At 46.0% G+C, this 14,677-nt stretch overlaps 1 protein-coding gene across 3 annotated transcripts in view; it reads left to right on the plus strand.

The window, feature by feature from the left end:
• The window catches only part of DENND5A (DENN domain containing 5A), a 126,054-nt gene extending 115,654 nt beyond the window's left edge, over window positions 1–10,400 (plus strand). For 2 of the 3 annotated variants that reach the window (XM_017500307.1, XM_017500308.1), the window contains 8 exons: window positions 2,479–2,600; window positions 3,813–3,958; window positions 4,514–4,632; window positions 5,335–5,516; window positions 6,126–6,208; window positions 6,764–6,887; window positions 7,499–7,667; window positions 9,362–10,400. In XM_017500307.1, coding sequence (XP_017355796.1) covers window positions 2,479–2,600; window positions 3,813–3,958; window positions 4,514–4,632; window positions 5,335–5,516; window positions 6,126–6,208; window positions 6,764–6,887; window positions 7,499–7,667; window positions 9,362–9,545 — 1,129 coding nt within the window. In that variant the 3' untranslated portion in view covers window positions 9,546–10,400. The remainder of the gene's footprint in view (window positions 1–2,478; window positions 2,601–3,812; window positions 3,959–4,513; window positions 4,633–5,334; window positions 5,517–6,125; window positions 6,209–6,763; window positions 6,888–7,498; window positions 7,668–9,361) is intronic. The other variant, XM_017500309.2, reaches the window with a different exon arrangement.
• The last annotated feature ends 4,277 nt before the right edge of the window (window positions 10,401–14,677 follow it).

The raw sequence follows: 14,677 nt of genomic DNA on the forward strand, positions 1-14,677 counted from the left end.
TCTTTTCTTGCCTATACTTCTGCATGACCCTAGTCCTGTCTGTACTCTACCTGGTAAACTTCTTCAGGGTCCAGTTTTCTTTGCCACAGTTTTCCTGGACTCCCCAGAAACATGGTTCATCCCTCCTCCAGGCATGTATAACATTTGTTAGAGTATTTGTTCATCCTCTTTTTCACCACCGGCGTATTGTATTATCTATTTGCTTGCTACTTACTGAAGTTTGCTCTCATTGAAGGCGTAAACCTGTCCCTTTCCCAAGGCTGAGTATGTTGCTTAGCATCTGCTAGGTATTCAGCCAGTGCACATAAAAGGTATGCATAGCTGCACGGACAGAAGGAGGTGGACAGCTTAGGAAGACTAAATCTTGATAGAATGTCCCTCAGACTCTGGGATTTCCAGCTAGCCCCTAAGACTGTTTGTAGCTTGGAATGGGGTAAGGTGGAGGCAGGGTTGTATATTCATGGGGGCTGTATATTTGTAGAACCCACTGAATTATAAATTTCAAAGGAAGCAGTGAGTTAGCTCTCATGTAGGGAGCCTAAACTCTTTCTCCTTGACTTGTCTGCAGTGATTAACACCGTGTAGTGCCCCTTTACCTTGAAACTCACTTTATGTGGCTGCCATGACCTTAAACCATCTTTCTCCCCTTACTCTTTGCACAATGTTGGCTTTCACCATCTTCAGTTCTTTGCATGCACACACTTTCTTTGTTGTTTTTTCACTTGCTTGCTCTCTTACTCGATCTCACCCATTCTCATGACTTCTCTCACCTCTAAGCAGGAGATGCCCACATCCGCAGTTCTAGCCCTGACATGTCTCTTGAACTCCACTCCTGCATTTATTTCCATTCTTATATCTTACCTTTTTAGCTCAGTGAGAACAAAAGCAAGCTTCACAAAGTCTTCACCATAACTCCTTTACTCTCAGATTTTTCATTAATATCACCACTGTGCTCTCTGAACAGCCTACCCCCACTTCTTTTCCATACCTACATTCAAAATTTGGAGTCAGATTTGACTCCTTGGTTTGCTTTATCTCCCACATACAGGTTTCAGGTCCTTGACCTCTGTCTCACCTGTCTCCTTACCATTTTTACCGCAGAGTCTTAGTTTAATCCTCATTTCCCTTTCACGTCTCACCTGCACTAAATCTAAATTTCCTGAAGTTGGTCATGGCTGTCTCTTTTGCTAGGCCAAATCGCAGAAACCCTTTACTTGGCAGATTGCAAACTCCTTAGTTTAAAATTTTAGGACCTTCCTTCATTTGAGTAGCTTAACTTTTTTTTTTTCGTTGACACCTTTGGTACAGTAGCCTGACTTCTCAGTCTCATTGCTAACTGATCACTTCCCTGAACCCTCAACTCCAGCTAAACTGGTTTCCAAGTCTCCAAACTTAGACAAGTTTCCTGTCTGTACAACACTTGTCTAAATTTCTGCTGCCCTTCAGGCCTCTCTTGTTCTACAAGGCCTTCAAGGACTACTGAAGCATATGGCTCTTTAAATTCCCAGAAACAACCTTTTATTTGATTATTCACTGTGAGTAGTACTATACCATGGCTTTACCTGATTTACTCACTTAGAGTGCATTTGAGGGGTAGGCACTTTCTTCTCCAGCACCTGGACATAACAGGCCTGGGTTGATAAATTATTTGTTGAAAGTTTCTAATAAACCGGGCTAGGTAGAACCTCACAGATCTGAATCCTGTACCTCTCTGGCCATGGTGATTGCAGCTTGGGCAATCAGGACAGTTGTCTTCTTTTGTTCTTTGTAATGAAGGCCTGCATATTTGGCTCTGGGTATCTCCTCTATTTGGGGGAAGATATCATTGCTTTGCAGCTGCAGAGGGCCTGGAATACCAGGCCAAGAAGTTGCCCTCTGACAAATAGGCAGTGGAAATAGAGGGAGAAAGTTTGAAAAGAGGGGAATGATGTGATCTACATGGCTCTTCCTTGCCTGTGACTTGCATCAGAGGCAGGAGCATGCCCTTTATTGCCTCTGAAGCTGTGCTGGCCTTATGCCCCATTCAGAGCAGTGTTCTGACTTGTGGCTCTCAGATCTACTGAGGGTTCAAAACTAGGCCTGGTGATGAATGGTGACCACAGATCTCCATCCACTGCCAGTCACACACCATACACTAGCCGACAGCCTAACTAGAAGCCTGAGAGGACTTGTGTCATTCTTGATGGAATTTCTTCTAGCCTTCAACTTAGAAAAGGAGATTTCATGACCTCTGACTCTTGACATAGTAACATCAACACTTTGACACCGGTAGTATTTGATTTTTGTTGTTCTGATGTCCATTGTCCCTCTGGCCCTTAGTTACAGAGTAGCTAGCTTTGTTACTTTATAGGGTGAACCTAAGGAACTTGAGGCTTGACATCTTATGCTTCCCTTAGCTGTCTCCTTCCAGAACTGAAAATTCTAGTTTCTTTCCCTTCCTTTTGTTCGGAGACTGATGTGTTGCTTCCTCTCCAACAGAAAGTTATATAAGCGCTATGCCTTCCTGCGCTGTGATGACGAGAAGGAGCAGTTCCTCTATCACCTCCTGTCTTTCAATGCCGTCGATTACTTTTGCTTCACCAATGTCTTCACAACTATCCGTGAGTAGCCCTGTGCTCCCAGCTGGCCTTCTCAAGGTAGTCTTTATGAACCTCCCTGAGACTCACTCATTGTCCCCTTTTTAAAGAAAGAAGATTATCCTTTGTACTTTCTATTTGTCTTTTCTTCTGTGGGGAGGGAGGTGCGCTTGCCCTCCTTGAAGGCTGTGTTTTCTCTGAAGTTTCTCATTCTTGTTCTGAACTGGAGAGCTCAATCTTTTTTGCCATTGTGTTGTCAGCGTTGTCCTAGGCACTGCTCTGGCAGCCTAAGGTGATGAAGGTGGAGTGGAGTTGGGTGAGCTGATGCAGTTTACCTCCCTCCCTGCATACCTAGAAATAATCTCTTTGTTTTGGCCTGAGAGAGTCACTTGGCATCATAGAATGTTTCAGACCAGGCTGAAGGGAAAAAGCGCTCTTTCCTGAGGTAGCAGAAAGAACTCCAAATACCAGTGGGAGATTTGAGTCTGGTCCCAGCTCTGGCTAACTCATTATGTGTCTGTGAGCAGAGTCTATCCTGCTGTGAGTCCCAGTCTCTCTATTTACAGAATGGGGAAGAGGGTTCAACATGGTCTAATTCCCTTTGAGCCTCTTCTTTCCCTGATGCCAGGATTCTCTGCTGGGTGGGGGATAGTCTCCGAGCTTGCCACATGGCTAGTTCTTCTGCCAGTTATTCAGCAGCATGGACTCTTGTTTCTGTCTGATGCTACATCTTCCCTTTTAGAGACTAGGGCTACGGGCTTAATAGAAATAGCGCTAGACTGGAATTTAGAAGACCCAAGGCAAACTTTCCCTCCCCGTGCCTTGGAAAAAGGATTGCAATACCTCATCTCCAAAGATTGTTATGATTATTATTAGGGTTCATGAGATGATAGATTGAAGAGTGCTCTGAAAAGCAGTTCAGTACAATGTTAAGAGTTGGTGATATTATTTAACGAACAGGTTCACTTAGCTCTGAGCCTATAGATAGGCTTGAATCTTTGATCTTTGGGTGGTAAGCCTGAGAGGAGTGAAATTGAGCAGGGGCTTTGGGGTAGTTGGCTAATATTCTACATCAGCCAGGGACTAGGTCCTGGGGCCCTGCTGTTCCAGGGCTCTGCTGGGGCTGGGATAGTAGGGGCCACACTTTGCCAGCTTGCCTGGAACAGGTCAGAGTCCCATCTGGTATGGGAAGGATTTGTGATCCCCCTTAATACTTTTGTGCCTTCCCCTAAACAGTGATCCCGTACCACATTCTGATCGTACCAAGCAAGAAGCTGGGGGGCTCCATGTTCACTGCCAACCCGTGGATCTGTATATCAGGAGAATTGGGTGAGACACAGATCCTGCAGATTCCCAGGAATGTGCTAGAGATGACCTTCGAGGTATGTGTTATTTGGGGCCACAGCTCTGTGGGGATCTGAGTTTGGAACAGCTCCTCTGGAGAGTTTTCTGCAGGGTTTTCCAGAGGCCTTGCTATGTACAGTGTCATGCATCAGTAGAGCTGACCTTCCTGAGATGATCTAAGGCAGGAACCAAGGACTGACCCTGAGGAGGGGGATCCTACCCTATCTAAACAGTGTCTGTCTCAAAGGCACTTAGTTGTCTGGACTTGCTTGTCTTTCCATGCATAGTGTGTCGAGAAGTCCCCAAGAGTTCTTTCAGCTGCTCAGCCCACCTGTTCCCAGAGACCTCAGAACCCACTTCTAGAATCTCTTGCTCCCAGGCCCTATTCTTATTCTAGGTAGCAGCATTTTCTTTCTCAGCCTTGGGCTGCCCCATGAGATAGTGCTGTGCCACAGTTCTGGTGGTATGTAGAGCCATGACCTACCCCTGCAATTTCTCAGGTTGCAGGCAGCCAGTCAGATCTGCGCCTTTGAGGACTGCTATTCTTTTCTCTGATTTTCCTGACCTACCTCATCTTCTCTATTCTGTAACAGTGCCAGAACTTGGGGAAGCTTACGACTGTCCAGATTGGCCATGATAACTCTGGGCTGTATGCCAAATGGCTGGTGGAGTTTGTAATGGTCAGGAATGAGATCACAGGACACACCTACAAGTAAGTGTTCCCTAGATAGGCTGTAAGGTAGAGGGGCAAGATGTATCTACAGGAGCTCTTTGGTGCTTGGTTATGTGGAGTTCCCAAGGAGACCCTTTAGGTTGTCATAGCCTGAGGCAACTTCCTGTTTAGCTCTACCTTATTACACTTGAAGGTAAGCAGAAGGAGGGTTTCTTTTTCTTTTTTTTTTTTTTGAGACAGAGTCTTGCTCTGTCATCCAGGCTGGAGCGCAGTCGCACAATCTTAGCTCACTGCAGCCTCCGCCTCCTGGGCTTAGGCGATTCTCCTGCCCCAGCTCCCCAGGTAGCTGGGTTTATAGGCACGCACCACCATGCCCAGCTAATTTTGTATCTTTAGTAGAGACGGGTTTCACCATGTTGACCAGGCTGGTCTTGAACTCCTGACCTCAGGTGATTTGCCTGCCTCAGCCTCCCAAAGTTCTGGGATTACAGGCATGAGCCACCAGGCCCAACCAGAAGGAGGGTTTCTAAGTGAAGGTATGTGGAATTGCTGTGCTGAGATCCCAGGCCACCTATGCCACTCAGGTGGCTCCTCTGATGACAGATGATGGGACCAACAGAGCCTTGAAGGAGTCTCTATCCTGGTTTGAGAGACTATTTCTAGGGATTGGCTTTGTTGATGGCTCTTGCTGAGCAGCAGGGAGGATCTGGCTGCTCCGATAGGCCATTGTCTGACCTTCAGGTTCCCATGTGGCCGGTGGTTGGGGAAGGGCATGGATGATGGAAGCCTAGAGCGGATCCTAGTTGGGGAGCTGCTCACATCCCAGCCTGAGGTGGATGAGAGGCCATGCCGGACCCCGCCGCTGCAGCAGTCCCCCAGTGTCATCCGGAGGCTTGTTACCATCTCACCCAACAACAAGCCCAGTAAGTGGGAGGAGGGGTTGGGCCCTCATGCCACACATCTGGGGAATGGGTGGATTTCTGCGAACCCTGTTATGGGAACCCAGATCCCAGACTTTGTGGCTGCCTCAGGAAACACTTCTGCTGACAAAGCCACCTCAGGCATATGGCACCCTCCTCTTATGAATCACTGAGAGCATTTGGCACTCTCCTTAGAGGCCTGGCAGGAGATGAGAGAATTCATGCTGCCAAGCCTGGGTGCTGTATATATTCACGCATGATCCATTAAAGGACAAGGGCCTACTTTCTGGCCTTCTCCTTCCTGACTCCTGGGCTTCATAGCCAAGGCATGGCTGTCTTTTGGTTGCCCAAAATTCCAAGGTAAAATGGAAAATAAACTTTACCAGCATTTCTTAGAGATAGAACTCTAAGGTATTAGCTTTTGTGTTTTTCCCCTAAGGTTTTGGGAAGAGCTAGCTCAGCAAAGCTGGGTGGGCAAGACCCTCTGCTTCCTAGGGTCCAGCTTCCCTGCCTCTCCCATGGGCCCTCCCTGTGTCCTCAGTCTCCTGCTCAGGCAGCTAAGCACTGTCAGCCTCTGAGATTGGTTAGGGATGTCTGCTTGATTTTTATCAGAGCTGAACACTGGACAGATCCAGGAGTCCATCGGGGAGGCAGTCAATGGCATTGTGAAGCACTTCCATAAGCCTGAGAAAGAGGTGAGCCTTCTTGCCCTCCAATCCAGGGCCTTACATTGAGTAAGAGAGAATGATCATGTTTTTCCAGTTATCCTGTTATGCTCTTCCAGGCCCATGTGCTGTGGACAGCCCAGAGTCTTAGAGAGTGTGTGCCTCAGCTAGTTTGAGATGGAGCAGACTCCTTCCTCTGGGGGCCTTTGCCTCAGGTTGCCCTGTTTTCCCTCTATACTGATGACCCAGTAGAGTCCTTGGGCCCCCAGTGAACAGTGCGTATTCCTGTCCTCTTTGGGATTTGCCTGTGTCTCCTTGAATAGTGGCCACACTGGCTTTGTCCTCCAGTGGGGAATCTACTTATATGTGACCCAGATCCATCATCTCTTCTTTCATCCATTTATTCAACAGCTCTTCACTGGGAGCTGCTCTGAGCCAGGCAGTGTGCCAGGTGTTAGGGGAACAGACAAGGTCCTGGCCTGTCTTTTGCAGCCCTCCCAGCTGTGGGCCGTGGGTTTAGGGATGCAATGGTGGGAGGGCAGGTTGGCTGAGACAAGCCTGGCACCCTCCCATTTCCTTACATAGCGAGGCAGTCTGACGCTGTTGCTCTGTGGAGAATGTGGCCTTGTCTCGGCCCTGGAACAAGCTTTCCAGCATGGATTTAAATCACCCCGGCTCTTCAAAAATGTCTTCATTTGGGATTTCCTGGGTGAGTTGGGCTGCAGTATGAGGGTGGGAAAAGCATGCAGAGATAAAGAGAGCTTACCAACATAGCATGAGTGCTGACCACTCTGAGAGGCAGAACCCAAATTAGGTGACTCTCAGATCTCATTCGTTTGCTCCGGTTTTTCTTGAAGTGGGGAATGACAAGAGCTCTTCTCCCCACTTGGTAAACACGTATCTCTTGAGAACTGGACAGAAAAGATTCTTCTAGACATCTTTTATTTAGTAAGGACTTAGTCCTGAGTCCTTACACATTCTCCTTATAGATCCCAAAGTCCAGTTGAGTGTCTTGGAGCCCAAACCCTATGTTGCACCCATTTGGAGAATTTTCATGCAAGAACCCATCCTCAGAATTTTTCATGTCTTCAGACTAGGGAAAAGAACATCTTTTTATCAAGGGCCACATAAATAAATTTTAAATATAAGGATAGGGAATATATGGATCATTTTGAAACATGACCAGTAGCATCAGAACACTTGTGCTATTCTCATTAAGTTACCTATGTGGACTTGGAGAGGCCCGTGGCAAGTGGCGTGCAGGACCATCAGGTTGGTGTTGAAAGCCTTTTCACTGGTAAGCTTTTCTACTCTTCACAGAAAAAGCACAAACCTATTATGAGACATTAGAGCAGAATGAAGTAGTCCCTGAGGAAAACTGGCATACAAGGGCCCGGAACTTCTGCCGATTTGTCACTGCAATCAATAATACTCCCCGGAACATTGGCAAGGACGGCAAGTTTCAGATGCTGGTGTGCTTGGGAGCCAGGTACTGCAGACTCAGGGCCCAGAGTGCATAGCAGCCAGCCTTGGTGGTGGTGCTGGAGGCCTGATGTGATGCAGGGGTGAGGAATGGCTAAGGACAGGTGCTCTTAGGCAGATGAGGCCTTAGAAGGCTTCTTAGAAGCCCTTCCTTAATTTTCTTTATGTATCGTGTATGGTCACATGCTGCATAACATTTGTCAGTGATGGACTGCTTATGGGATGATGGTCCTATAAGATTATAATACTCTGTTTTTACTGTACCTTTTATAGGTTGAGATATGTTTAGATACCCAGATACTTACCATTGTATTTCACTTGCCTGCATTATTCAGCACAGTAACATGCTGTACCGATTTGTAGTGTAAGAGCAACAGGCTAGATGTATAGTAGGCTCTACCGTCTAGGTTTGTGTGAGAACCCTATGAGGTTTGCAATGACAAAACTGACTAATGGCACATTTCTCAGACTGTATCCCTGTCAATAAGCAACATATGACTTATGTGTGTGGTGATCTGTTGGGGTAGGGATGACAGCGTATATGTAACCAGCAGGGAGGATCCCCATTTTGGAAGGAAAGATCAATGTCATACCACTGTGGAAGTTTGAAGCAGAGTATATGTAGTCATTCCTTCATTAAACACTTGAATGGCCTTGTGGAAGTTGGTAGGAAGAGAGCTGAATAAAGCATGGTCCCTTACCATTTAGAAGCGTACTTGTCTTAATTAAATATAGTACATGGAAGAAGGTTTTTGTAGGTCCACAAAAGAAGTGCACATTCATACAATATGCTGAAAAGGTAGAGGAGAAAGGTCAGAGAAGAATTCAGGGAGGAGTTGGTATTTGAAGTGATCCTTTAATGAAAGGAAAAAACAGAACATGGCAAGGGCAGTAATAAATAGGAAACACAGTTGAAAGGAGGATAGGGCCCCTGAGCTGGAACAGAGAAAGATTCCTTTCATTTTAGTACAAAATTGTTTCATCAGGGGACTGAAGGAATATTAATCTGGTATTATGGACGGTATGTATTAGAGTGGACGAGATTGTTAGGGGTTATTCCTGTAGGTCAGGTGAGAGAGCATAAAGGTCAAGTAAACTTAAGGCAGTAGTTTATTCAGGATATATAAAGGGAGGGAATTGGCATAGTGGTTAAAAACAGACTCCAGAACCACATTCACTAGGTTCAGATCTCAAGTTATCTGTTTACTAGCCATGTGATCTTGGACAAGCTATGTAACTTCCATCTACCCAACTTTCTTCATCTATAAAGTGGAGATGATAATAGTACCTACCTTATATCATAGGGTTATCATGAAGATTAAATCTCTTATGTTAGTGCCAGCACATGCTGAGTGCTGTGTGATGTTAGTGCTTATTATTATTCCTGGTGGTGGTAGCTGTGGGAGGAGAGAAGCTCTGGGAGACATTGGTGATAGGGCTGTCTAGGCAGGGCGATGCAGGCAGGGGAGAAGGAGCAGGCCTGTGGGCTGGTGACAAGACTGATTCGGGTTAGGTTTATTTGGTGTCCCGGAGCTGAAAGACCTTTTTGTCAGTCCCTGTTAGGGAAAGGGGGCTTTGGGAAGCTGTCAGTGTCTCCAGCTTCAGACTTAGTTCATGGTTTCCCCCTTGGCCTTGCACTAACTGTCTCTCTTCTTTTTCCCTTGCCCCTCTGACCCACCTGGACTGCTCCTGCTCTGCCAGAGATCACCTTCTACACCACTGGATTGCCCTGCTGGCTGACTGCCCCATCACTGCACACATGTATGAGGATGTGGCACTGATCAAAGACCATACACTTGTCAATTCCTTGATCCGTGTGCTGCAGACATTGCAGGAGTTTAACATCACGCTGGAGACGTCCCTTGTTAAGGGCATCGACATCTGACCTCCCAGCATCAGCCAGCAGCAGGACTGAGAAGGACTCTCATCCTGCAGCTCTGACCCTTCTTCCCAAAGGGACTTAAGAGAATTGTGCAGGAGAAGGAGACAAAATGTACACTCACTGTAAAAAGAAACTAGAGGATTTTTGGAATAAATAATCTATTTTAGAGTTTATTTGCTGATTTGCTTTTTACACACTTTCATGTGAAAGAGTGATAAGGGAGAGGGAGCGAGGCTGGTGCCGCTTATTTTGAAGCTGGTGCCCTCCCTCGCCATGGCCACATGCTGGAAGCCTGAGGCCTCCCTGGACTGAGCCTGCGGCACTGCATGCGGGACAGTTATGTTCCCATGCCCCGTCGCATTAATGAGGCCCTTCCACATCATTTTTAAACTAATGTTTTCTATATTAACATTATTATGGATATTTGGCTTTCATAGGCCACACACAGGTGTGCTGAGCGGGAAGCCCCATGCTCCAATCAAAGGCGTTTTTAGTAGTGCCTCTAAGTAAGCACTGATGAGTCAGTCCCACATCTTTTCTTTTTTGTCAGTATTTTTTGGGAAGGAGACATGCCGGATGTGTCATCGTGCCAAATATCACATTTCCTGTTGGCACACAGTTTCACAGAAGTAAACATAAGCATGTTTTAACAGGTTTTTCTTTCCTTTTTTCTTTTTTAAAATGTCTTATTTATTTAACCCTTCATTGTGTGTTTTTAAGTATTTTCTTATTTCTTTTTTTAAGGAAAGGAAAAGCTTGTCACAATCTAACTGGCTATGTTATTATTATTAAATTTATGTTTTGCAACTTAGAAACCAGCTACAGTATGGCCCACTTAATAAAACACCTGAAACAAAACTGCATGGATCATTGATTTTTATGGAGGTTTGTGAGCAGTGGGCGGCTGCGAGTGCAGTTGGGTCCATCTGCAAGGATGGGCCTGTGGCATCACCTCTCTCCACCAGCAGGCTTGGGGTTGTGCTCTGCTCAGGATGCCCCTGAGGTCTAGGGTCTCCTGGACCCTTCTGCCCACAGTGCCAGGAGCTTTCCTAGCTATAAACCCAAGTGGCTGATTGACAAAGATGTAGACAAACTTCTTTCCTCACTCCACAGAGGGGGAGACTGAGGCATAGGAGGGAAAAGACCTGGCCAGAGTTGCAAAGTTTGTCACTTGACTGAGACAGGATGGGCCCTTTCTTGAGAGGGTAAGGGAGACCAGGTGTGGGGAATCTCTTTTTTGAAATAAAGGCTTGCTTTCCTGGGGATGGCAGGTGGAAGACCTTTATGAGAGGTCTGGCTTCCTTCATTTTTATTCTTCAGGCTGTTCTGCAGGAGCAGGAAGCTCCAGAAGAAGTGTGATGTGATCAAGTCAAGCACCTCAAACCAATCAGCGCTCTCTTTTTGCCTCCCTGGTTTGCACGCAAGTTCCCTTTGCCTGGAATGCCTCCCCTTAACCCACTTCCTGTTCACTGTTGAGGATTTACTTTAGCAGTCACCTGCTGTGAAGTGTCCCATCTCCCTAGGCAGTTAATCATTCCATCCTTGTGCTCCTTCAGTTTCTTAGATGCTAGCATCTCCTCTCTGGATTGTTATTGCCTGGTTTTACTTCAGGCTCACCCCCTGCACTGTGAGCTCCCAGAGGGCAGAGGGGATCTCTTGTCTGTCTCCATCCCCCGGACCTGGCAGCTGGTGAAGGCTTCTAAAGAGATGAGGAAAGGGCCTGGAGAGCTGCAGTGCAGCGTTCTGCCTGCAGAGGGGGTGAGAAGCTGCACTGCAGCCATTTGCCTGGTGGCCTCAGAGCCTTAGTTCTTCTGGAGATGGCGGAGGAAAGGGGAGGGAAGGTAGGCAGTACCTCTGGAGCAGCAAGTGGGATTCTTGGCTGGCTAAGAAGGGCGGTATGGAACTCAGCGGTATGTGTATATATTGTGGGCCTAGGCCTGAGCCTAGGTGTCTGTGTCCAACTATTTCTTTGCTCTAACAGCTGATCCTACTGTGAATGTCTCACGCTCTACTGTTTTGTTTTGTAATCTTCAGCAAATGCTTTTTGGAATGATATGTGATATAAGGTAACAGAACCCTTGAGACGACTGCAGTCTTCTGTGCAGGGCCCACCCAGGCCTCTCCAGCGGCCCTGGGTAAATCAAGTGTGTTTGGCTCACTAAGCTAGCAGTCCTGCCTGCCTCAGCTTCTGCTCCTGCTCTACTTCAGCGCTTCCCAGATTCTGAGATTTCAGGGACTGGTAAATAAACAAGCAAGCAAATGAACTCCGTGAATTATTATAACGCGAACACCCTTGTAATCACCACTCAGGACAAGAATAGAACTTTGCCACACGCCCCAGGATCCTTCCTGTTCCCCCTTCCCCATCACAGCCCCAGCGCCTCCCTCCTTCCATCTTCTTGACTTTTATAAGTAATCATTTCATTGAGTTTCTTTATTGTTTTGTCACCCAAATGTGCATCCCCACATGCTATAGTCTTAATGTCCTTTTAAAAAAACTTGATACATCTTTTAAATCTCTTTTGATCTAAAGGGTCCCCTCTCCTCCTTTCCTTTTCTTACAGTTTGTTGAAGATTTTAAACCATTTAATCTGTAGTTTTCCACAGCCTGGATTTTTGCTAATTTCATGCCTACAGTACAGTTCAATGTACTCATTTATCCTCTGCATTTCCTGCAGGTCAGCAACTAAATCTAGACAATTTGCCTCAGGTTGGTCCCTTTGATAAGACTCTAGGTGGTGTGCTCATTTAGCAAGAGGCATATAACGTCAGGTTTTCACTTGCGTTATGTTAGCAGCCACTGATGCTCAGTGCCTACAACCAGCAAGTAATTCACTGGGGACTGCAACATGGGGATATTCTAATCTGTCATTTTGTCTTCATTTAATAGATGGAATAATTTTATAAGGAGACATTGTCTCTCATCTAAGGTTTGATTTCCCAGTAGAGTTTGTGTGGGAAAGGCAGGTAAGTGCTTAATTCTTTTACTTACCCAACTATTAAGATAATGAACTGGTTCTTTGTTATCCTCAGAAGGTGATTTTTTTTTTTTTTTTTTTTTCTTTTTTTGAGACGGAGTTTCTCTCTTGTTACCCAGGCTGCAGTACAATGGCGCGATCTCAGCTCACCGCAACCTCCGTCTCCCGGATTCAGGCAATTCTCCTGCCCCAGCCTCCTGAGTCGCTGGGATTACAGGCACGCGCCACCATGCCCAGCTAATTTTTTGTATTTTTAGTAGAGACAGGGTTTCACCATGTTGACCAGGATGGTCTCGATCTCTTGACCTCGTGATCCACCCGCCTCGGCCTCCCACAGTGCTGGGATTACAGGCTTGAGCCACCGCGCCTGGCCAAAGGTGATTATTTTTTAAACAATATTATGAACTCATGGGTTTAAATGTATTTGATAGGCTTCGTCCTGTTGTACTTATTATCTTTATTGTCCTACCTTTGGCCATTGGGAGCCTCTTTAAGTTGGCTCCTGAGTTGTTTTGACACAACTCTGGTTGTCTTTGATATCTGCTTTGTTTTCTGGTATTGTAAAATGTTCTAGGCTCACTTTATCCATTTTCTGTCCTAGACTTGGAATCAGCGATTTCTCCAAAAAGCCTTGGTTTCCTTAAGTGAGAAATGGTATTGCAAGACCATAATTGGGCACTAGAAATTCTCATTGTTCCTGGCAAATCATTGGTTCTAGGCCTATTCAGTAGACAGAGCTTTGGTTATATTTAAATATAACATTTTTATACATTTAATATAGACATCTAGAAATAAAGATGTATAGTAAATATGTATATTTAAAGATAGTGAAGATCTAGGAATTATATCTGTTAAATGCACATATAAATATGTATATATTCATGAGTGTGTATGCACACATGCATCTGTGGTGCCCTGTGATTTAACAGTGTTATTTCTGATTCAAATTCAGGATTATAGGGTGCCTTAGTCTGTTTAATGCTGCTACGGAGGAATACCTGATGCTGGGTAATTTATAAAGAAAAGAAGTTTAGCTGGCTGATGGTTCTGCAGGCTTTCCAGGAAGCATGATGCTGATATCTGCATCTAGTGAGGGCCTCAAGCTGCTTCCACATATGGTGGAAGACGAAGGGGAGTCAGTGTGTGCAGAATCACATGGCAAGAGAGTGGTGAGGGAGAGAGGAAGAAGGCTGGGCATGGTGGCTCACTCCTGTAATCCCAGCACTTTGGGAGGATGAGGCAGGTGGATCACTTGAGGTCAGGACTTCAAAACAAGCCTAGCCGACGTGGTGAAACCCCATCTCTACTAAAAATGCAAAAACTAGGCCATTGCGGTGGCTCATGCCTGTAATTCTAGCACTTTGGGAAGTTGAGGCAGGCAGATCATGAGGTCAAAAGATCGAAACCATCCTGGCCAACATGGTGAAACCGTGTCTCTACTAAAATGAGCTGGGTGTAATAGTCCCAGCTACTCATGAGTCTAAGGCAGGAGAATCGCTTGAACCTGGGAGGCAGAGGTTGCAGTGAGCCGAGATCGCACCATTGCACTCCAGCCTAGTGACAGAGTAAGACTCTGTCTCAAAAAAAGAAAAAATTAGCCAGGTATGGTGGTGGGCACCTGTAATTCCAGCTACTCAGAAGACTGAGGCAGGAGAATCACTTGAACCCAGGAGGCGGAAGCTTCTTCAGTGAGCTGAAATCATGCCATTGCACTCCAGCATGGGCAACAAGAAGAAAATTCCGTGTCAAAAAAAAAAAAAGAGAGGAAGGAGATGCTAGGCTCCTTTTAACAACCAGCTGTCACAAGAACCCATAGAGCAAGAATACACTCATTACCATGAGTACAAGAATGACACCAGGACATTCATGAGTGGTGTCCTCGCCTGCCCACCCATGACCCAAACAACTCCTATTAGGGCCCATATTTTACTGTGAGATTTGGAGGATCAAACCAAACTATAACATAGGGTTTGTTTGTTTGTTTGCTTTTTGGAAACAGGATCTCACTCTGTTGCCCAGGCTGAAGCACAGTGGCACGATCATGGCTCACTGCAGCCTTGACTTCTAGGCTCAAGTGATCCTCCTGCCTCAGCCTCCTGAGTAGCTGGGACTACAGGTGTGCCCCACCACACCCAACTAATCTTTAAATTTTTTTTA

Source organism: Cebus imitator, unplaced genomic scaffold (assembly GCF_001604975.1).
Source record: "Cebus imitator isolate Cc_AM_T3 unplaced genomic scaffold, Cebus_imitator-1.0 Scaffold265, whole genome shotgun sequence".
Classification (NCBI taxonomy): Eukaryota; Metazoa; Chordata; class Mammalia; order Primates; family Cebidae; genus Cebus; species Cebus imitator.